Genomic DNA, 23,519 nt, shown 5'->3' on the forward strand with positions numbered 1-23,519 from the left:
CGATTTGCTCTTAAGTGCTTTGAGAGGGAGATGAAGGAACAGGCTTCGGACCTGTCAACCTCCTGCCTATGGAAAAATGCCACGGAACATTTTCTGTTGTTTTTCTACTACCACTATTGAAGATCTCTTTGCCGATAGTGGCCGCAGTGCCCCCTAGAGGTCTCCATCGGTACTACGTTTCATCGGGACCCACCCCCTCCCCTTTCCCCCCAGTGGGCACACTCCTGTCTCCCTGGTCTTTCATCTTGCGTCCTGCTGATTCACATATTTTTACCCTTTATCATGTACGGAAAGAAAGGAAGGATGAATGGACAGTCTTTGATTGGCGGCGCTGGTGACGCCCCTCATAGTCCTCTTTGGACGGACCCTTTTGGAAATAGAGCCGGTGAGGCAGCGCGCAGAGGCTTTGGCCGGCTAAGCTTGGCCCTTGCCTATGGGCCTGAGGAACAGGTATGATACCTTCGTGCAGCTTCTAGCACTGGGGAACCTCGGCGGTGGGCGCTTAACTGGTGTGCCTTTTCTGAACAAGCCTGGGAATCAAGGGTCAACAAGCTCTGCTGAGCGGGTGCGGCTGTGGTTGAGATCTTCGTCCAGTAACTTACATGGTATCTGTCTTGAGGTTTTAGATGGTGGAGGGTTGAGCTAGGAAGTTTTGACAGCCATGGTAAAGCTAGAAAGACAGCCTGGGTGATACCTGGTGGTGCAGTGGATTAAGCTTGGGCTGCTAACTGGGAGGTCAGTGGTTGGAACCCACCAGCCACTCAGAGAGAAAGACCTCTCTGCTTGTAAAAATTTACCACTTAGGAAGCCCAAGGGAAGCAGTTCTGCTCCTTCCTTCAGGATCACTGTGAGTCAGAATTATAGTGATTGTTTTTCTAATGTGTTCGTTTCCCCCCTTTGCTTGATTGCCTGCTCTTCTGTCTTGAGATGAAGTGGCCTACTTCTTCAGATTGAAGTGTTTCCATCAGTGAAAGGTCCTGGCTCAGTAGCCCAATGAGAATGAGTATTCTGAAGTTCCCTAAGGAAATGCAAATTTTCCAGCCAAAGAAACTTCTAGAATCAACAACTTAAAGCCACTCATTTCTCATAACTGAGTTTTCAAAGAGTGAAGCAAGTGGTCAGTGCGCCTAGAGGCTCCAGAGATTAGGTAGTCCCATCGGCTAAGTATTGGCTACCAACTGAAAGGCTGGCAGTTCAAAGCCACCCAGAGGTGCCTCAGGGGGAAAAAGAAAAATCAGGCAATTTGCTTTCAAAAAGTCACACCCATGAAAACTCCCTGAAGAGCAGTTCTACTCTGCCACGCATGGGGTCTCCATGAGTCACAATCAACTCCTTAACAGGTGGGGATGGGGTTCTACAACAGAAATCAGCTCTCCTGGAGTAGTAAAGAGAACCCTCTCATGAGGAGACCCCTTTCCTAGGGCGTCCCAGCCATACAACCCATCCCAGGATTTGGGTATTGGAGACACAAATTGCCAGAAGCCTTCTCTAGGTCAGACTATGGGGTTCAGCCATCTCTATGCCAGGCTGTGGCTCTATAAGATAAGTACTGAACTGTGCACCACAAGATTGGTGGTTCTAGCCCACCAGTCACTCCACAGGAGAAAAATGCGGCTTTCAACCTCAAAAACCCTATTCAGGTTATGAGTAGAAACTGACTCAACAGTACTTAACAGCAACAACATGCCAGGCTGTGGATTTGGACGAAAGTAGTTTGATCTTACTTAACTGTGGATGGTTCAGCAGGACACTCAGGCCAGTCAGGTTCTCAGTCATGTCTGGTCAGTTCTATTACTGGATTTCCTATCTGTATCTACAAAATCTCTCAAGTGGTAGAGTATTTAAAACCCTGTCAGTAAATATGTGCTTGATTTGTGAGAGCATGAGTTTGTTTATTCTGGAATAAGAGCCCATAGACCTAGTTGTTGTTGTTGTTGTTGTTGTTGTTGTGAAGTGCCATCGAGTCGGTTCTGACCCATAGCGACCCTGTATAGGGTTTCCGAGGAGCACCTGGTGGGCGTGAACCGCCGATCTTGCAGTTCAAACGACTTTGCAGTCTGGCGCATTAATCCATAGCGCCACACCAGAGCTCCATATACCTAGTAAAGCACATTATATAAATAGCTCATACTTTCCATAGTTTATGGGGAAAAAACCATTTTAATATTTTCATATTATTCTGCCTCTTTGTTGTTTGTTGTTGTTAAGTGATGTTGAGTCGGTTCCAACTCTGTATAGGGTTTCCAAGGAGTTACTGGGAAGCTTGAACCATTGACCTTTCAGTTCAAACCGACCTTGCAGTCCAGTGCATTCACCCACAGCACCACACTAGGATTTATTATACCCACCTGCAGAAATTCCAGGTAGTTGTATCAACATCTGGACTGGTGCTTGATGCTTCTCGTAACTTCAAGGTGATTTTGAAAATAAGTCACTGTAACTGAGGAAGGAACTTACCAAGTAATGTTTCAGTGAAGAGGTTTAAAGAGGGAGATAATCTGAAAATTAATGCTAGCTAGCCATCACTGAGAAAGATCGTGAAGTACAAAGCAAATTTTCCTAATCGTTTACTTATTCAAACCATTTTAGAGGCTGAACCAGGGGGACAGCTGAGCTCCATTTAGACTTGGTTTTGGCTCCTGGTCTCCGGTAGTTTCCAAGTTTAAGACATTCTTAACGAAAAGATTCATTGAAATACTCATTAACGTTCTGCAAAGAGGAAATTGGCTTGGTGTAAAGTACCTTATGTTTGTTGTTAAGTGCCGTCGAGTCGGTTCCGACCCATAGTGACCCTATACAGGGTTTCCGAGGGTATAAATCTTTACGGGAGTAGAAAGCCTCATCTTTCTCCCGCGGAGCAGCTGGTGGTTTCGAACCGCTGACCTTAAGGTTCGCAGCCCGATTCGTAACCACTACGCTACCAGAGCTCCTTAAAGTACCTTATATAAATATATAAATAGCTCATACTTTCTGTAACGATTAATGGTTTTGCTCGTATGGCACTGCTGGATAATGTGCTAGACCACAAGGTTGATGTGAGTCACAGGGTTGGTGGTTCAAGCTCACCAGCCACTCTTTGAAAACCCTGTTGTTGTTGCTAAGTGCAGTTGAATCGGGATCCGACTCATAGCGACCCTGTACAGGTGGGTTTCCGAGGAACAGCTGGTGAGTTAGGACTGCGGCCTTTACGGCCCAAACCGACTTTGCAGTTTACCGCATTAACTGGCAGCGCCACACTAAAAGTCCACTATGAGTCAGAATCGGCTCGACAGCATTTAACAATGACAACACTGCTTTAAAAAAAAGAGCCTGTGACACTAGGATAAGCACTGGACTGCTCATCAAAAGGTTGGCGACTGAAACCCACCAGCTACTCTAGGAGAAAGAAGAGGCTTTCTGTTCCCATAATGATTTACAGCCTCGGAAACCCTATACAGAGTGACTGTGAGTCTGAGTCAGCCCACTTGATGACAGTAGATTTCATGTTTCTGTGTTACTATTTAAAACCAGGGTAATCGTTGGGCAGTGAAGTCTTATAATTGAAGTGCAATTGTTTATCAGCTAAAAATCAGCTTCCCACATTTGATTTACATATTGGGATTAATGGGAGCAAATCCTAGGGTTGGGACTTAGCTTTTATTTTATATGTGTTAATAGCTATATTTGTAGGCTATGGTGAAAGGAACAATGAGGGGACCAAAACCCAAAACTAGCCATGAGGACCCCCTGTTCACAGCCTGGCCACAGGGAGAAGATGAGCTGGTCTATCTGCATGGGCTTTGGGCATTTCCTGGGTCTGGTTGTGTCTTATGTGACTATGGCCTCAGCATCCCATAAGTGTACCTCCAGGACCTGGTGGTTTGGTGTTTCCTACTTCACACTAACATGGCCACATTTACTTGGGTTTTCTTGCATATTCAAGGTGGTTTTGCTATTGCCCTTCACCCTTTGCTTCCCTCTGGGATTTCATCATTGGTATTCTTTTGTATTAACCAGCAGCACAATGAAACATTCATTCTTTGTCTGTAGGGTACCTATTCTTGTGCTTTTGTTATTTTCCTGTTATACACTTATCATGAGAAGTGAGTAGCCTTCTAGTAAACACAAGTCATGGCTGACATTAGTCTTTTCCCAAAACATCCTGATTACAATGATTCCCTCTGCATTCATATGCAGTCCTATATAACAAGTCTTTGATTGTCAACAACTTTGCCCACTTCCACCCTTCCCAGTTTCTATGCCTTTATGGAATAGCATTCTTGCCTAACTTTAAACATCTCTAAAACGAATTCCAAAAGTAACAAGTATCTGAAGCAGTTGCAAGATATAAAGTCAATTTCAAATAATAGTTCACTTGGAGAGAGTATGTGAGGGAGTTTCCTTAGACTCTTCTCCACACACGAACTATTCTTAAAAATAAAACGTTTTTTTCCTTTTGGCGGGGGGCTGGAAATGAAATTTTTACTTTGTAAGGTTGCTTTTCTTGAAAGTAGTCTTGCATGAGTGAGCAGACCATTTTGCAACCTGATATATTGCTCCTCTAATTGAGAGCATGAAAATCAGTGCTTGATTCTAGCTCTTTCTGAATTATTACAGACTCATTATATGGAGATGAACTCTTTCAGTCTCCTCCCCTAAACTGAGCTCTGAGAGTACAGGAAGCAGGTCTTCAATAAATGTTTGTTGAACTAGAAATGGAATTTTATAAATAAAAAGAACAGGACCATCTCTTAGTCACATTAGATACAACATTGATGACAAGGGTGGTGAGAGATTTGGAGCTGATATTTCAAGAGGAATATGATGCCTTCTTGGTCCCATAGGACGTCATGGTCATGATGAAGGGTCTGTCAGCTCATCCTCTCTAGCCACTGTGACCAACCCTAAAGCTGACCAATTTGGACTGTTTGTCATACAGGACATTTATGAGCTCTGTGTTCTTTCCTCAAGGAGCTGGAGGAAGACACAGCCATGGAAGACACTCCTACAATTGTTAAAGGGGAACATGGTGAAAACCAGGTTGCACCATGTCGAGGGAAACTCCCCAAGGCGCTTAGCTACATCACTGGTGATATGAAAGAATTTGCTAACTGGCTAAAAGGTATTTCTCTTCCATCCCTGGGAGAGATGGGAGAAGCAGCTTTGGGGGAATGGATTGTTCACCCTTTTACTTACCCCTTTTGTTAAATGACCTAACCTTTTTTACCTATCTCTCTCCTCCCCATTTATCTGCTTCCCCCGTCTACTGTCCAGTAAACATCTTTAATTATTTTAATGAAGATAGTGGCCGGGGCCAGGGACCTGCTCATATTCTAGAAAAACATCTGGCGAAACACTATAATTTCTATACTTAACACCTGAAATTTTGCTAGAAGTAATATGTTTCTTTGACTTAAGAGTCTGCACTTCTGAACATGTTAAATAAGTGCATTCACTGCTTTCTGAAGGTTCTAGTCCTGGTGTGGCACTGTAGGATAAGCCTGGACTGCTAACTGCAATGTTGGTGGTTCAAACCCATCAGCTGTTCCTCAGAAACTCTACACAGGGTTGCCATGAGTCAGAACTGACTCAGTAGCACACAACAGCAGCCAGGGGCATACGTTTAGGTACTAGGAATGGGTTAAGCATAAATAGTTTCAGGGTTTTTTCAGGGTTCTGGGTGCCACTGAGGAAGCAAAGGATTCAGAGAGAAAAAGTTTAAAGGAACATCAAAACTAGGTTTCACCTTCATCCAGGTAATTGATTTTGCTCAGGGCAGGTTCTGGTGTTGGGAAGACACATCATCAGCCTTGGCCCTGTCTTCAGGCATGCCCGTCTCATTTCTTACAGACAAGCCTGTGATACTTCAATTCATCGACTGGGTTCTTCGGGGCCTATCCCAAGTGGTGTTTGTCAGCAACCCTATCAGTGGAATCCTGATTCTGGTGGGACTTCTGGTCCAGAACCCCTGGTTGACTCTCACTGGCTGTTTGGCAACTATGGTATCTACTCTGACGGCATTGCTGCTTAGACAAGACAGGTAGGAAGCCAGCCATGGACTGGTCAAGACAGGTACCGTGGGTCACATGATAATGCCACTCCTTTCTCAGGAAAAACAACCTTTATTCCACAGATCTCTCTCTATTTGCCTTTAGTCAGAGATCAGAGAACCATTTATAGTCTTTGACTCATGGTGCCCCAGTGATCAATCTCAATGATGCCAGATTCTCATGATAGTGCTTATAATCAGAGCTAAGCTACAAAGGAATTTCCAGCAAAGCTTCTTTACTGACTGTTAAAATTATTTATCACCAGCATTTTGTTTGGACAGAAATGTTTACGTATTCATGAAAATCTTAGTGGTTTAATAACCCTCATTATAGTGTTTCCACAATTATGATGTTGTTATTGGTGGTGGTGGTGGCTGTGTGCCGACGAATTGGTTCCAACTCATAGCAACCCTGTACAGGGTTTCAAAAGCTGTAAATCTTTACAGGGGCGGAAAATGTTCTCTTGTCGAACAGCCGGTACATTCAAACTGCCAACTTTGCGGTTAACTGGCCAACTCACAGCCCACTTCACTACCGGGGCTCCTTGCATATAGAGATGAATTACTGGATTCTGATTTAGAAAGCTTGAGGTATCTTCTAAAATATATGTTAAGTTCAAAATAGCTTGTACTTCATAAATTGAATTATCGTGGAATAGGTAATGAGCTGACTCCCACAGGTGTCCAGAATCAATGCATAATCACCGGTGGTGGCAGTGGTGATCATGTGCTGTGGAGTCAGGTCCAATAGATGACCCTTATGCAGCTATGATCTTATAACTCCTCCTGTAAATCGCCTGAGGAAGTGGTCAAGAAAAAAATTAGCAAATGTTCCTCTCTAAGCACTGGTAGCATAATGGTTACAAATCAGGCTACGAACTGCAAGGTCAGCAGTTCGAAACTGCCAGCTGTTCCATGGGAGAAAAATGAGGCATTCTGCTCCCATAAAGATTTAAAGATTTACAGCCTCGGAAACCCTGTACAGGGTCGCTATGAGTCGGAACCGACTCCACGGCCACCAGCCACCACCGCCATGGGTCCTAGGCACCTGATCTGCTCCTTGTAGGGGATAGTTTTGTATCCTAAGTTTATCCCTTTTCCAATGTACACCAACAAACAGTCGTCTTTCAGTTTCCGGATGTGGGCTAAAATTGTACCATACTAAATATTCCTTCATTGTCAGGCCCCAATGAAACTTGACCCCGTTTCCTTTATCAGGTATCATTTATAAAACAAGTCACATTTACATGAGTTCAGTTTCAAATCTCTGTACATTACTTGGTCTTAAGGACCTATTAAAGTGGTCATCTTTGGTTTTAAGTAAATGCCCTTCATCCTAGTTCTTTAATCATGGCATCTCACAAGCTAGAGAAAGTGCCATTCATTTATCCTTGAACAACTAAGCATTAAATCTCCCACTGTCTTATTGAAAGGACAAGCCTTTGCATGGTTTTCTACTCTCATCATATATTTCCCAATTGCTGAAGAGCATTATTACTTCCTCTGTTGCTGTTAATTGCCATCGGGTAGGTTCTGACTCACTACAACCCTATGCATCCAGTGTACAATGCCACAGGGTTTTCAAGACTGTGACATTTTGGAAGCAGATCAGGCCTGTCTTCCCAGCTGTCTTTAGGTGAGTTTGAACCAACACCCTTTTGGTTAGTAATAAGTACATAACCATTTGTGCCCCCCAGGGACCCCTTTATCACTTCCTAGGCTAAACCAGTACAAAACGCATCACCTCCCACATGTCCTTAGCAATTAACCAAGGGAGGTACAGATTTCTTTTAAGCAGATAAATACTCCTGACATCATCTTGCCTGTGGCACTGTTATCCTCCTACCCCTGGACCCTCCCACCTCTGGTTAAAAACAGCCAAGAAGTACTCCAGTAGTGCCTCATCATTGCAAGCCCTCCTGGCTGCCATCATCCTCCCCTAGGGCTGTGCATTCCACCTCACCCACACACTTCACAAGTCCATAGCTCCCACCAACATGGTCTGCTGAGTCCTGGGTTCCTGGACGTCAACCTGCGCCCTTCATGATACCAGGCATTGCCAACTCAGAGCACTGGCTTGGGGAGCTGGCTCGTCAGCCTTGTGCCTTATTCTACAGAAGTCCCCCCATTCCTCACTCAGGACTTTAAGTTCCCAATTATAAAGTTGGAACAATTTTGGCCATGAATAAAAACTTACCTATAGGAAAACTTACCTTTGGAAATGAAGTTGAACATAAAGAATTAAGTGTTAAGTATACAATAATTAAATGGGAGTAACTTTGTGTGGCGCTGTAGGTTAATGCGCCAGACTGCATCACCTTTTGAACTTCAAGGTTGGTGGTTCAAGCTCACCAGCTGCTCCTTGGAAACTAGACAGGGTCGCTATGGATCAGAACCAACTTGATGGCACTTCACAACACAACAAGTTTGCCAAGTAAAAGAAAAGTAATTGTTTTTCTTTGTAATAACCTGGAAATGTACATTTGAAGAAAACAAAGTGACAGCACAGGAAGATGAAAGTGTGTGCCAAATAAGATTAATGTTTATAGGACCAGAGACATTATCAAAGTGAATTTACATCTCAGGAATCTCATCTCTTACCAAGAAATTAGGAAATCATTTCTAGGTAAAAGTTCTATTCAAGACAGAGGCCCTTAATGTCATAAAGAAATGATGATAACTTTCTGCAGAAAAGATTAAAAGGAAGTAGAGCGTGTTGTCTTGCTAATTTCTCTTTCATCCCCTTAGACTTTGGAATTCTGTCTTTTTTAGCTATGCTCTTGGGGGTGGGTAAGGGAGGAGAGGCAGTGTGAGGGGAGAGAAGGGGTTAAATGTGCACATTTGTATTTTCATGTATGTATAGTTTACTTGTGTTTTTATTCATATTTGTATGATGACCTACATAACCCTTAAAGTAAATATCCAAATAGAATCTATTTTCTCATATGAGAACGATCTGGAAGTTACAAGTGTGATTTTGATGCAAAGCCAGCCGTGGCCCCCCAGACTGTCCATGCTCTGCCTCTCGCCCACAGGTCAGCAATAGCCGCGGGGCTCCACGGCTACAATGCCACCCTGGTGGGAATTCTCATGGCGGTCTTTTCAGACAAGGGGGACTACTACTGGTGGCTGCTATTCCCCATCGTTATTGTGTCCATGACTTGGTAAGTTGGGCCTGGTTGTCAAAATGCTTTGGTTTTTAAACTATAGAGTCCAATTATGTCTACTGAGACCAGAAATAACCATTTAAAAAGATGTAAGTTTCCTCACAACCAGTTATTTGGCCTTAGGTCTGATCCTTCTACCACATCCCCTTTAAACACCAGTACGAGTGGTCATCGAGTCACTTCTGACTCATGGTGAGCCCACATGTGTCAGAGGAGAACTGTGTTCACTAGGGTTTTCTCATTGACTGAAAGCAGACTGCCAAGCCTTTCTTCCAAGGTGCTTCTTGGTGAATTGGTCAGAAGCTCAAGCTCACCAGCCACTCCTAGGAAACCCTATGCAGGGTTGCTATGAGTTGGAACCGAATCAGCATTTACCAACAATAACAACAACTTTTTGATTAGCAGCTAAGTGCATTACACTGTTTTCAGGGAATCCTCCCCTAAACCAGAATGTCTCAAAAATCCCTGTATCACCACCCCCTGCACTTTCACCTTAAGAGCTTGTAGCCTTCTCTCTCTCCACACTAAGATTCTGATGTAATCAGTCCCAGGGTATTACCGGATTCTTCTGATTTTTTTAAAAGTTCCCCAAGTAATCCTGAAATAGAGCCAGAGTTGAGAAACACTTCCTACTTCAGCAGTCCTCAAACTTGAAGAGGAAATCGCAATTACCTGGAGGACTTGGTAAAGCGCAGAGTGCTAGTGACTACCCCCAGCTTTCTGGATGGGGTATTCAGTAGGTCTGAGTATTCAGTAGGCCTGAGAATTCGCATTTCTATCATATCTCCAGGTGATGTTGGTCAGGGTCTCCACTTTGACAACTACTGTGTCTACATGAGCAAACCTTCCCACCTGCCCCTTCCAAAAAAAGCCTTGACTCAGTTCTCTTTTTCTAATATGAGAAAGCCTTTAAACTAGTTGCTATATGTTGACACAGTTTTAAATCCTTTCCCCAGAAGCAAACATTTCTTTCTTACTATAACATATTTGGAATATAAAATAATACTATCCATAAAAATGAGAAGTACAATCAATATACAGTGTCTGAAGGGGGGACCGCCCCGGACAGGTGTGTGGGGGAGGATCACCGGCAGAACCACCTTCTCCTCAGGAGATAATCTTGAACCTGTTCTGAAAACCAGAATTAAAACCTGATGTTGGTGCTCATCACCCCTCCTTCCACACGCAGATCATCTGCAGTTCTGATCTTCAAATGTAACTCCTTGATTGGGTCAACACGTGAGTGTTAACAAAAGAGGCCCAGGGACTATTGTCTGAGTCTCCTCAGGCAGCCTTAACAAAGTCCCACAAACTGGGTGATTAAAGCAGCAAATATTGCTTCTCTCACAGTTGTGGAGACCAGAAGTTCAAAATCAGAGTGTCGGCAGAGTCAGGGACTCTTAAAAACTCTAGGAGGGAATACTTCCCAGGTCTGGCTGTTGTTCTTGTTAAGTGCCGTCAAGTCGGTTCCAACCCATAGCAATCCTGTATAGGGTTTCCGAGGAGCAGCTTGTGGGTTTGAACTGCTAACTTTGTGGGTCACAGTCCAGTGCTTATCCTACTGTGCCACACCAGTAGTCCCTGGTTGCTGGCAATCCTTGGTACCCTGGGTTTGAAACATCATATTCCAATCTCTGACTCTCTTGGCACTTGGTGTTCTCCCTGTGAGACTTTGTCCAAATTTCCCTCTTATTCTCTTTCTGGAAGGATTTGTCCCAGGTTTTCTTTTTATGGGAAGTTGCCCAACACTAGGGGCATATTTGTAGATGGAAGAATGTCCCTCCAGAGTATAGAGATTTGGTTTGTCCTCATGACTTGTCACATAGGTGTTCTCCTCTACTGTTTTGTTTTTTAGCCCAATCTTCTCCAGTGCATTGAACTCTGTGTTCTGCAAATGGGACCTCCCTGTCCTCACTCTGCCTTTCAACATGGCATTATCACTGTTCCTGGCAGCCACAGGACATTACAATCCCTTCTTTCCGGTCAAATCGTTCCCACCTGTAACCTCCATCCCTGTGGTCACCTGGTCTGAACTCAATGCCCTAGAGGTAAGGCTCACATCATTGTCTCCCCTCTCCCTGCCTCTGGAAGGCACCCAGAGCACAGTAGTAGAGTCCATTAGAGTCTAACCGATTCCCAGCTCTAGGGTGACTTTCTTGCCTTCTACAGATAAAGCAGAAATTCTGTTGCTTTGGGACTCTAAGAAACTTTTAAATGTTTACTCGGTCAAAACTAATTTTTGCCTCAGCTTTTCCTCAAATTCTGTCTGCAGCACTAACCCTAGGGGCTAGTTTCATTGAAAGTAGGTTCTCTGTTGATCAAGGCCAAGCGTACTGCAGGCAGTAGACTCAGAAGTGGAGAAGGTGTTAGGGAAGAAGTTCTAAGTGCGTGCCCACCCCTGGTACTAAAGCAGATGAGTGACTGGGATCTTTCTGTAGCTAAAAAGAGACAAGTGGTTTTAACAATGATCAACGTTGATTTTGAAAGGCAAGCTGTGCTAAATCTGAAAGTAAATGTTCTGTGTCTGCGGGTCCTGAGGGTTTCTGTCCAGTTGTTTTAGTGGCCTCATTTTGTTCATTGTTTTTGCAGTTATTAAAATCTGTGCCCGTGGGTGTGGGTCAGATATATGGCTGTGACAACCCATGGACAGGTGGCATTTTCCTGTGTGCAATTCTGCTGTCCTCCCCGCTCATGTGTCTGCATGCTGCAATCGGATCGTTTCTCGGGATAGCAGCAGGTAGGCAGACATTGTGGTTAAGTGCCGTTAAGTCGGTTTTCTATACTCTGGAACTTTCTTGGAGTCTCTATTTCCAAGGGACCGAGGGGGAAACTACCCAGCCCTTCTCCAGCTCCTTCCAAAATGTCCTGCTATTTTAATGCTCAGCTCTGAGTCCTCCTGTCTCATCCAATAGGATTCAGCCTGTCAGCTCCATTTGAAAAAATCTACGCTGGACTTTGGGGTTTCAACAGCTCCCTGGCATGCATTGCAATAGGAGGAATGTTCATGGCCCTCACTTGGCAAACCCACCTCCTGGCTCTTGCCTGTGGTGAGTATTCTCGGCATCTTGGGGGGCTGTGGGGAGAGGATGTGCTCATGACTGTGATCACAATCAAGGACAAACATAAAGGGCCGTGAGTGAGATATTAGGAGATTCTAGTTACGGTCCCCCACTATCTAAGTGTGTAACCAGGACAAGTGGCTTCCTGTCTGAGCAAAGTAAAGTCTTCTCTGCCTGCCTTCCTGGTCATTGTGAAGGCAGGAGAGTCAGTTGAATCATATTAAACATTCCATTGTTGCTGTTTGTTGCCATGGAATTGGCTCCACTCATGGTGAGCCTGTGGACAACAGAAAGTAATGCTACCCAGTGCTGCATCGCATCCATAACTAGGTACAGGTCGGACTGCTATGCTCCATGGGGTTTTCATCAACTGACTTTTGAAAGTACATTGCCAGGCCTTTCTTCCTACTTCATCTCAGTCTAGAAACTCTCAAGTCTGTTCAGCATCATAGTAACGTGCAAGCCTCCACTGACACATGGCTGGAGGCTACCCATGCGGTGCATTGGCCCAGGAGTCAAAGCTCGGCCTCATCTCCTGCATAGACAAGGAACGTTCTATGATTGTACCACTAAATGTCGTTAAGCACTCTGCAGCATGTAGATTTGAGGGGATAGAAACTTGATTTTTCCTGTGTTCTTCATACTAATTGTTTGAACCAAGAAACCAAAAGGAAATAACTGATTCAGTCAGGGAGATTGGGTTCTAACACGCTCCCAGCTGGTACTGCTCCAGGGACCCTACTTTGAGAACCCACTTGAGTCCTTTGTGATATCTAGTATACTAGTCAGACTCAGACCATCAGAGCTAGAGGCACTTCCAGAGATCCGTACTTCATCCCTCCCACTGAACTATGAAGAATAAGGCCACAGACGGTGAGTGATGTAATCCTGGTACGCACTGCACCACGCTGCTTCCCTTTACAGGAAGTCCTGGGTTATGTAAGTCTGACATACAGATAACTTCTACTTGCTCTTTGTTGTTGTTAAGCGCTATCTAATCAGTTCCAATTTGTAGTAACCTGGTATAGGGTTTCCAACGAGCAACTGATGAGTTTGAACCACCAACCTTGCAGTTAGCAGTCCAGTGTTTATCGGACAGCACCACACCTGCACTTTGTTGTTGTTAAGTGCCATCCAGTCAGTTCTGACTCATACAACCCTGTATGGGATTTCCAAGGAGCAGCTCAAACCCACCTTGCAGTCCTGTGCATTATCCTAAAGTGCCACACCAGGACTATATTGTTGTTGTTAAGTGCCATCGAGTCAGTTCTGACCCATAGTGACCCCGTGTAGGGTTTCCAAGGAGCAATTGGTGAGCTTGAACCGTGACCTTGCAGTTCAAACTGACTTTGCAATCCAGAGCATTCGCACAGTGGCCCCCAACTCTCAACAGAGTCCTCACTTCCTGCATTTGCAGCTAGCTGTTCAGTCACTGAAAGGGCCCTAAAAAACCAAACCCACGGCTGCCAAGTCAATTCCAGTTCATCTAACCCATCAGTCAGAGGGGAATCGCTCCATAGGATTTCCAAGGCTATAAATCTTTACAAACACTGACTGCCACAGCTTTCTCCTGCAGAGCAGCTGGTGGGTTTGAACCATTCGATCAGTAGCTCAACACTTAATCCACTGTGCTACCAGAACTCCCTTTGCACTAAAGTAAGCCTAAATAAGAACTGTTTACAGGCTTTCTGACTTATCTACAAAAAGACACACTTAGGAACTCATCTTGATTGGTACCTATAGTAGTATTTGGGTCCTTAGGTGAAAACAGAACTCCAGTGATTTGAATTTGAAGGTGCTAACGAGTTTCCCATATTAATTACAACCAGACACCAAACCCACAGCCAGCCAGTCAGTTCCAACTCATAGCGACCCTATAGAGCGTCTCCAACACGGTAAATTTTTACTGAAACAGACAGCCTCATTGTTCTGCTGCAGAGTGACTGCTGGGTTTCAACTGCCAACCTTGAAGTTAGCAGCCCTATGTTTAACCCACTGTGCCAGGAGGGCTCTTTCTGGTAATTACAAGGGGAGCCATGTTTACCCACAACGGTCCCTGCTTGGTACAAACAGTTCACATTCAGCTGCTTAACTGAAAGTTTGACAATTCAAGCCCACTCGATAACGCCACCATAGAACTGCCTGGTCATTTGCTTCAGTAAGATTTACAGCCAAGAAACCTCATGGAACGCTGTTCTTCGCTATAAAACATTGGCTCACTGTGAGTCGGAATCAACTCAACAGCCGACGGATTTGGTTTGGGGTTTATTAATCACCTTGTTAATTCATTCATTCACTCATTCAACTTTCATGCAGTTTGCTTTCCACAGTTGTCTCCTCTTCCTGTCACGTGAGCTTCCCTTTCCCTAGATATCAGCTGTTTGAGCTGTTTGAGGGGGAGGGGAGCCCAGGGTTACCCTGACATGTCTCCTAGTGCGATAGAGAAGGAAGAATGGGCAGTTTGTTGCTAGGTAGAGAGTCTCTGCTGTTTAAGATGGTACAGTAGCCAGGTGTAGATACTTGATTTCACAGCCCTCCTTTGCTGGAGAAGTTTAGATGGCTTCTAGTTTGGAACTGTAACAAACAGCGCCACAGGAAGCATTCTGCACAAGTATCCGTGTGTACTTGGTAAAGTCTTTCTGCTAAGGGAATTTCTAGAAGCAGAATTGGCAGATCAAAGGGAATGTCAGCTTTCATTTTTATCGATGCCAAATGCATTCCCAAAAACAGTCATGTCAGTTTCCACTGCCACCAACAGTGGATGAAAGTTCCTTTCTCATCCACGTGGAATACAGTTAGTCTTCAGGCATGAATTTTTCAGACAGCTCTCCAGTCCTTTCATTAAGCAAATCTCAATTGCCAAATAAAGGACCAATATTGTCAACCAAAGTCAACAAGTAGCATTTATTTCAGAACTGTTATTTTATTAGTTCCAAAGTTCTTTTATTAGGTTTCATATCAGAAAGAGGACTTGGGAAACTGCTACTTGTTCTGTGCCTCTAAACTAGAAATGACTTGGCATGGGAATTTCTCAATTTCTTTGTTATCAGTACACACTGTAAACACATTTTGTATCAATTTTAATGGCTGGATTATCATAGTAGAACTTGCACCTGGCTGCCTGGTGAAAGGAACATTGTCCAATCTTCCCTCCAACACTCAACCGTCTCTTCTCTCCCTCAGTAGATAACGTTGGCTCATTGCCTACAAACTGAGTGTTGTATATGGAATATTTACCTCTGATGTCAAATTTTCCCAGTCTGACGCAGCAAGTCTTAATGGATTGTCACCTACTGACCTTCATACTATGAAAACAAAAATAATGTATAATTGGAGTTCACCTCAGAACAGTATGAAACATAAAAGCATCCCCAATATGCCTTGTAAGTGCAACAGGCATTAAAACAAGAGAGATGTCAACAAGGCATCTTGTGCTCCGAGGAAGGGGAAGACCTGGTACTCAAGAGGAAGGCACTGAGTGTTTCTTAACCGAGGGCCAATGACTATTTGAATGAATATTTGTTGAATAGATGAAATGCAAAAAAAAATTGATGAAATGGGGCAAAACTTGGGCCATGAGTGCCATCTGTTCAGAGCAGTATCTCAGTCCCGTGGTGACAGATATGGACTTACAGCTGCTGCTGTTGCTGTTCATGGAAATGTATGAGCTCCTTTGGGCTCTATCACCTTCCTGTCCTCAGATTTCCAGTTGACAGATGATAAAACAGGGGTTCAGAGAAATTCAGTGATTTGTTACAAAGACCAACTCTTCTAACTAGCACAGCACAATTCAGATACGGAAGAATTCAGTACTACTGACCAATATCAGAGTTGTTGTTGTTGTTATGTGCCATGGAGTCAGTTCCGACTCAGAGCCACCCTACATAGGGTTTCCGAGGCTGTAAATCTTTACAGGAGCAGAAAGCCTCATCTTTCTCCTGGGAAACAGCTGGTAGTTTTGAACTGCTGACCTTGCGGCTCATAGCCTGATTCATAACCACTATGCTACCAGAACTCCTAAGGAGGCAAAATACTGATAAAACGATAGAAGTCTATAGTGAAGTATGTGATGCTCACAAGGTCCCTCCTGCCATTTCCTGTCTCTCACCCAAGAGTAAAGCCAAACAACACTTTGCCATCAGGGTGATTGACATATCAGGTTGAGCTGTACTCTGGGAGTTTCAGGGCCGTGACCTTTTGGGAACAGAACACTAGGTCTTTCTTCTAAGGTACATCTGAGTGGGTTTGAACCACCAACCTTTCAGTTAATAGTTGAGTGCTTAACCATTCATATTCAACCCACCCAGAAACACCTTCATACAGGGCGTTATTAAGTGTTGTCGAGTAGGTTCCAACCTATAGCGACCCTGTATAGTATTTCCTAGGAGCAATTGGTGAGCTTGAACTGCCGACCTTGAGGTTCAAACAGACTTTGCAGTCCAGAGCATTAACCCACAGCGTCACATCAGGACTCCTTTGTTGTTAAGTGCTGTCGAGTCTGTTCCAACTCAGAAACTGTATAGTGTTTCCAAGGAGTGGCTGGTAGGTTTGAACCACCAATCTTTTAGTTAGCAGTCCAGTGCTTTTCTAGGTGACATGATTTTCACCAGGAATACTAGATGCTGAGTCTGTCATTTAGATAGATTAGCCATCTAGTCTATCAGGGAGCACTGGGACCCTGAGTGGTTGTGTGGCCATGATATGAAGGTCACTCTTCCACTATCCTTGAGATACCTGAAGGCTTCCCTGAACCAAAAGGTTAGTGGTTCCATGGGTGAAAGTCCTAGCGATCTGCCTCTGTAAAGATCGTAGCCAAGCAAAGTCTATGGAGCAGGTCTGCTCTGTCACGTGGCATCACTATGAGTGGAAAAACACTCCACAGCAACACTGCAGTGAGAGTCACACTGAAATCACCCACACTACGATTCTAGCTTCCTCAAAGTAAATAAAAACATGGCATGCTTATTCCTTGACCTCTTTGCCAGCCTTAATGGTGTTTGGGAAATGAAGAGAAATCCCATATTCGTGCTCAGTTGCTGCTGATCTCTAGCTGTTACTTTTCGATTCTTTTATACCATGATTTTTTATAATGATAGAATATAGCCTTCAGTATAGATTACAACTCAGTGTAAAGAAAACAACTGGACCAATACATAGCATCATGATAAATAGAGAAAAGACTGATATTGTCAAGGATTTCATTGTACTTGAATCCACAATCAGTGCTCATGGAAGCACTGCTCAAGAAATCAGGTGACATATTGCATTGGGCAAATCTGCTGCACAAGTTAAAGAGCAAAGCTGTCACTTTAAGGGTCAGGATGGGCCTGACACAAGCCATGATATTTACAACCACTTCATATGCACGTGAAAGCTGAACACTTTGAGGAAAAAATTAATGCATTTCAATTATGGTGTTGGTGAAGACTATTGAAAGTACCCTGGACTGTCAAAAAAAAAAAAAAAACAAATCTGTGTTGAAAGAAGTAAAGCCGGAATGCTCTTGAGAAGCAAGGATGGGAAGACTTCATCGCACATACTTTGGAAATGTCATCAGAAGGGACCAGACTCTGGGAAAGGACATTATGCTTGGTAAAGTGAGAGTCAACAAAAAAGACCCCCCCCAATGAGATGGATTGACACAGTGGCTGCTGCAGTGGGCTTAACTACAGCAACAGACTGAAGTCTAACAAAAACCGTGCGCATGGGAGAGGACTAGGCAGGGTTTCAGTCTGTTATACACAGGGTCACTATTGGTTCAAGCCAACTCAATGACACCTAAAAACAGAATCCTAGATACGTTGAGATTAATTATATAAAGACCATGCTAACTCAAGAAACATCCATAAATGTTCATTCATTTTAATTCAGCTATGCTTAGGGAACACAGTGGCTCTGTAGGATAAACACTGGACTGGGAACTACAAGGATGGTAGTTTGAGCCCACAGGCCACTCACTCTATATGAGAAAGATGAGGCTTTCTGCGCCCACAAAGATTTACAGCCTCAGAAACCCTATGCAAGAAGAAGGTTAATAACAACAACAACCACCCTGTGAGGGAGTTAATCATTTTACCTCCATTCCACAGATAGGGAAATGTGGAGTTAAACCCAAATCAACGACTTCTATGGAGCTGATTCTAATTCAGAACAACCCTCTAGGGCAGAGTAGAACTTCCCCGTAGGGTTTCCAAGGCTGTATATATTTTACAGAAGCAGATGGCCACATCTTTCTCCCTCAAAGCAGTGTGTAGGTCAGCAGACAAGCGCTTAACCACTGCTCCATCAGGGCTCCTGATAACTTGCTGGTGGTTACCAAGCTCCTATGTGATAGAGCCAGGATTTGAACCCAGGGTTTCTGACTTACAAGCTTCTGACTTGTACTTATAACCACCATGCCAGGCTAGCTGGTGCAGGGCAGAAATATACATGCCAGATGGTTCATGTTGGATGACAATCTTTCCTGTGATGAGAAAATCCATTGACCAAGCATTGCTCTTTCGTTTCGTTCGCAGCTCTGTTCACTGCCTACCTTGGAATCGGCATGGTACACGTGATGGCTGTGGTGAGTTGGCCTTACTCTCTTTATCATCAGTAAGATTGGTTTTAGAGCTCTCAGCTACAGGGAAGGCCTCCTGACGATACAGCTGGGTGGTAGCCAGTGATGGCCTCCACACCTGTGAGAGATAACCAGGACTGTCCCCTCTTCTTGACCCGTCTGTCCTCTCTTATCATCCAGCTGCACCAGTAAACTTCAGTCCAAATCATCATCACTGGGCATGTTGAAAATATCAAACTGCTTGGTTTAAGAAGTGAGACTCAGGTTACATAACATATTATCAACTTTATAGTCTAATTCTTGAGCATCAGGAAGTTGACTTTAGAATATCTGTTTCTTAAACAAAAAGCCAGGATATTTGTTCCTTAAACAGAAAGCCAGGACTATGTATTTGAGAAATCAGGAAAGGAGAAGCAGAATCAGCTGAAGATTCAAATATGTGATTTTTTTTTTTTTAATTAGTCAAAATTTGTGCTTATTGCCTATTTCATAGTCATTCATCAGTGGGATCCAGGTCTAGGTCCTGGTTGAATTATTTAGTAAGCAAAATCATTGCCAGCTCCTTCTGCCATGCTTTTTTCTTTTTTTGCTCTACTGTCCTCCTGCCCTTTGACCTTCTCCTTTCTCTCTCCTAGAAGCCCAATGAATCCATGTTCCGGAATCTCCCACCTTTCAGTGGGATATCCCAGCTGGGTTCCATGCTTTGTGTCCCCAACTTTTGTCTTTTCCCCACACACCATTGCCACCACCATGGCCACTTTCTGATAATCCAGTCCATGTTGATGTGGTCATGGTCTGACAGAGCAGAGGGGACACAATATTTTCATGGTAGAGGTCCAGTCCCCCTGACCAGCATGATGGGGAGGTACATTAGAGCATTGTGGGGGCTTCACATCTCACTAAAGTTTCAAAAATATCTGTCCATGATCAGAACTGGGCAGGCTAAATAACAAAGTCAGATGGGAAGATTGAGAAAAATACAGACTCCAACCCTTGGAGTTTCTGAAACAGTGGGTCTTCTAGGTGGCTTTGTTGTTAAGTGCCATTGAGTCCGTTCTGACACATACCAACCCTACATAGTGTTTTCGAGGAGCAGCTGGTGGGTTTGAACTGCCAACCCTGCAGTTAGCAGTCCAGTGCTAGTCCGATAGTGCTACCAGGGTTTAAGCATCTGTACTTTTTAAAACTGTACTCCATCACCCCTCAAGGGCTCCATGCTTAAGGCCAGACTTGACCAAGTGCATGGAATGTGTTCAGGTTTGCATGACAGCACAAAAGGACCTATTGTCAAAGAGCTTAGAGTCTATCTTGGGGACAGAATGGAAAGAAATGAAGCAAATAAGAACCCAGACTTGGCCTAGGTGAAAGTCAAGAAGAGAGAAACCACCATGGGCTAGCTGCAAAGAGGTGGCTTTATGGGCATGGTGTGTGCTCAAATTATCTGATTGTTTCAGAAAGAGGGAAAGACATACAGCTATCTTCATTATCTAGTGCTGCTATAACAGAATACCACAAATGAAAAGCTTTAACAAGCAGACACTGATGCTCTCAAAATTTGGGAGGCTAGAATTCAGAAATGAGAGCACTAGCTCAGGAAAAGGGTCCAAGTCTCCTTTCAGCCTGGGTAGACCCAACATTCTTTGGAGATCTCCATGTGTGTTGGCAACAATCTTTCCCTGGATCTAGGAGCTTCACAGTGCGGGGATCCCAGGTCCACAAGACACACTCAGCTCCTGGCTTTTATTTCTTGGTGGTAGTGGGTTCTTCTCTCTCTGCTCATTTCTCTCTCTTTTTTTTAATCTCAAAAGAGATTGACTCAAAATACGATCTAACCCTGTAGATGGCATCTGTCCTCATTCACATCATAGAATTGAGGTTTTACAACATAGGATAATTATGTCAGATCCAAGCTGATCACATCAGATCCCACCAGGAGAGTGACTGTATCATGTCAATTAGATCTCATCATGGAGGTGATGACTGCACCTTAACTGCTAAACCACTGAGAATCTAGGCCCAGCCAAGTGGACACAAAACTTTAACTATCACAGACATACAACCTAGAGACATGGCTGTCCACCCAAAAAAAATGCATGGAAACATTTCAACTGTTACCTCTTCTGAGATCTTAGATTCAGTCTCCATGGGCATAAGCAAAGTAGAGATGTCTCCGTGACTCATCCCTCGGGTTGAGTGACAACACAGGGATGGGAAGACTGTGAGGTTAGCTTTCCACTCAGTGGGATCTCAAAGGAACGTCTTGTCTTCCCCAGGTTGGACTACCAGCTTGTACCTGGCCCTTCTGTTTAGCTACGACATTGTTCCTCTTGATGACCACGAAAAACCCCAACATCTACAGGATGCCCCTCAGCAACGTCACTTATCCTGAACAAAACCGCATCGTCTACCTGGAAGTTAAGAAAAAGACGGTTGAAAGCCCTTTTCAAGAGCAGCATTCGTCCGGAGTCATGGTCCTGAGTTAAGAGTCATTTCCGACCAGCTGATTCTTCTTGTTTTCTAAGTAACAACTTCCTACTAACTCATTGACGGTCTGTTCTTATGTGCTCATTTTCCTTTTAGACTCCAGGGGATACCCCTAAGCATATAAGAGACTCCTACAGTGACATGCTCGGGCTATGGAATTTTAAACCACAGTGGGGGGTTGGAGCCGACTAAGACTGTAACGTATTTATAAAGTCAAAATGCTCCAACAGAGAGAGCAAGTGAGACTGGAGCTAATTATTGATATTTATTGATAGTCTTGGTGTTTGGTCAGCTGGATGATGTTAACAGTATTAAAAATTAAGCTCTATAAACCAACCAAGCCTTAAGTGAATGGAATTCAGAGCCACAAAATCAAAGTCAACACAGACCTTTCCAATCAGCAGTTGACTTTTTAATCAATTACAGCTGTGGTAGACATCTCAAGGGCGCGGGCTGATGGCTCACTCCTCAGTTCTTAGGCAGAAACAGCCTCAACACTGTCCATTGTGGGCAGGCATTCTCTTAACTTGGAAGATGATTGGATTTCCTTAGACTGATCAGGTTGCAGAAGGCAGAAACTATTCCCTATTGCCATTTTTCTTGGCGATTGTAAAGAATGTTTAAAATGGAGTTTGTTTTTGTTTTTTTCTTTTTCTTAGAGAATTGAGTTGCTTTCCATAAGAGAAGCTCCTAGCTTAACCAGTTTTGAGATATTAAAGAAAAGTTGCTTATTTAGAAAACGCTCTGAGTGGTGACAAATGATAGAACCAAGTCACCAAAATCCATTGGCTCTTTTTTATTTTTAACATTTTTATCTTACTGTGGCAAAATGTAACCAAGCATTTGCCATTTCAATCATTTTAGCAGGTACACTTCAATGACATTAGCTACATTCAGTATGTTGTAGCCATTGGCTCTGGGTTTAAGAATATCTTATATGTGATAAAGACTGAAAGTTAAGATCATATTGCTCATGGATGTTATCATTGTTGAAGTTGTTTTGTGCAGTCGAGTCTATTCCAACTCATAGCAACCCTGTACAGGGTGTCTGAGGACCATATGGTGGATTTGAACCACCAAACTTGTGGTCCACAATCCAGAAGTTACTATGTTTCTATCCTAAAAAAAAAAAGAAATATATTTTCTGCACATTCAAAATATTCTGTCTCAGAAGCCAATGACATCTGAACCACCAAATACGGGTAAGGATTCTGAGACCTTTTTGTTATTATTTAAGATTATCAACTCTATAAGGAGCCTTGGTAGCCCAGTGAGTGGTTAGACACTCAGCTCCTAACCAAAAGGCAGGAGGTTCTAACTCACCAGCCACTCCGCAGGAGAAAGATGTGGAGTCTGTGTCCATAAAGATGGCAGCATTAAAAACCCTGAGAGGCTGTTCTGCTCTGTCCTCTAGCGTTTCTATGAGCCCACACAACAGCAACAGGTTTTGATGGCTTTGACCAACTCTATAAAAATTCCATCAGCAAACGTGCTGAAGATGAGGGTGCAACGTTAAACTTACTACCTTCTACTTACGTAGGTCTCAATTCAGTGATTTGGAGGATTAGGCATCTAGAACTTTGGAATCTTGAAGGTTTTAGGTTTGCAGTACTCAGTGCCAAGTATACGAAGGGGCTTCAAAAAATTCATGGGGAAATGGAACTAAAAGATAATGGCATTTTCCCCATAAACTTTGTAAAGCCCTCTGGTACAACTGGCTGTGTGGATTAACAGAAGTAAAGAAGTAAACCTACAAATATTTTAAAGAGAAGTTCACTTCTTCCTTTTCTCAGGAAAATAGTGTTCCAATTTATAAGCCCTGTGGTCCAAGCCTCTTGAAGCCATGAATTTGTAATTTATGGATATTCAAGTCCGTTTTCAGTGTTTGAACCAGTCTCCCTTGTTAGGGAATTTTTGTGAAATGAGAGTTGGAGAAACAAAACAGCAAGCACAACCAAAAATAACCACCCAAGAGTGATGACTCTACCCACGGTGTGAGAGTGAGGGAGCAACCAGCGCTCCTCAGAAGGGAGTTCTAGTACCTTCTTATGGTGTGTTCCCACAGATGTTCAAAAGGAACATTTGGAAGCCTTGTACATTGTGTAATTTAAATGGTATTGATTTTCTCAAACTATTTTTGTTCAGTCCTATTTTTGTATTGTATTAAAGTTAAAAATTTTATGGGTTTTCTTAGAGAGCACTTATATTTTTTCCATAGTCTT

The 23,519-nt window shown here is 43.5% G+C and overlaps 1 protein-coding gene across 1 annotated transcript; it reads left to right on the forward strand.

Annotated features, from left to right (window-relative positions):
* Nucleotides 1-303: 303 nt before the first annotated feature.
* SLC14A1 (solute carrier family 14 (urea transporter), member 1 (Kidd blood group)) lies at nt 304-21,296 on the forward strand. The gene is made up of 9 exons (XM_006835140.1): nt 304-450; nt 4,951-5,101; nt 5,830-6,019; nt 9,064-9,192; nt 11,051-11,243; nt 11,785-11,932; nt 12,108-12,242; nt 18,770-18,819; nt 21,087-21,296. Exons 1-9 carry the CDS (start codon nt 304-306, stop codon nt 21,294-21,296), a joined length of 1,353 nt encoding a protein of 450 aa, XP_006835203.1.
* Nucleotides 21,297-23,519: the final 2,223 nt, after the last annotated feature.

Source organism: Chrysochloris asiatica, unplaced genomic scaffold (assembly GCF_000296735.1).
Source record: "Chrysochloris asiatica unplaced genomic scaffold, ChrAsi1.0 scaffold00015, whole genome shotgun sequence".
NCBI lineage: Eukaryota > Metazoa > Chordata > Mammalia > Afrosoricida > Chrysochloridae > Chrysochloris > Chrysochloris asiatica.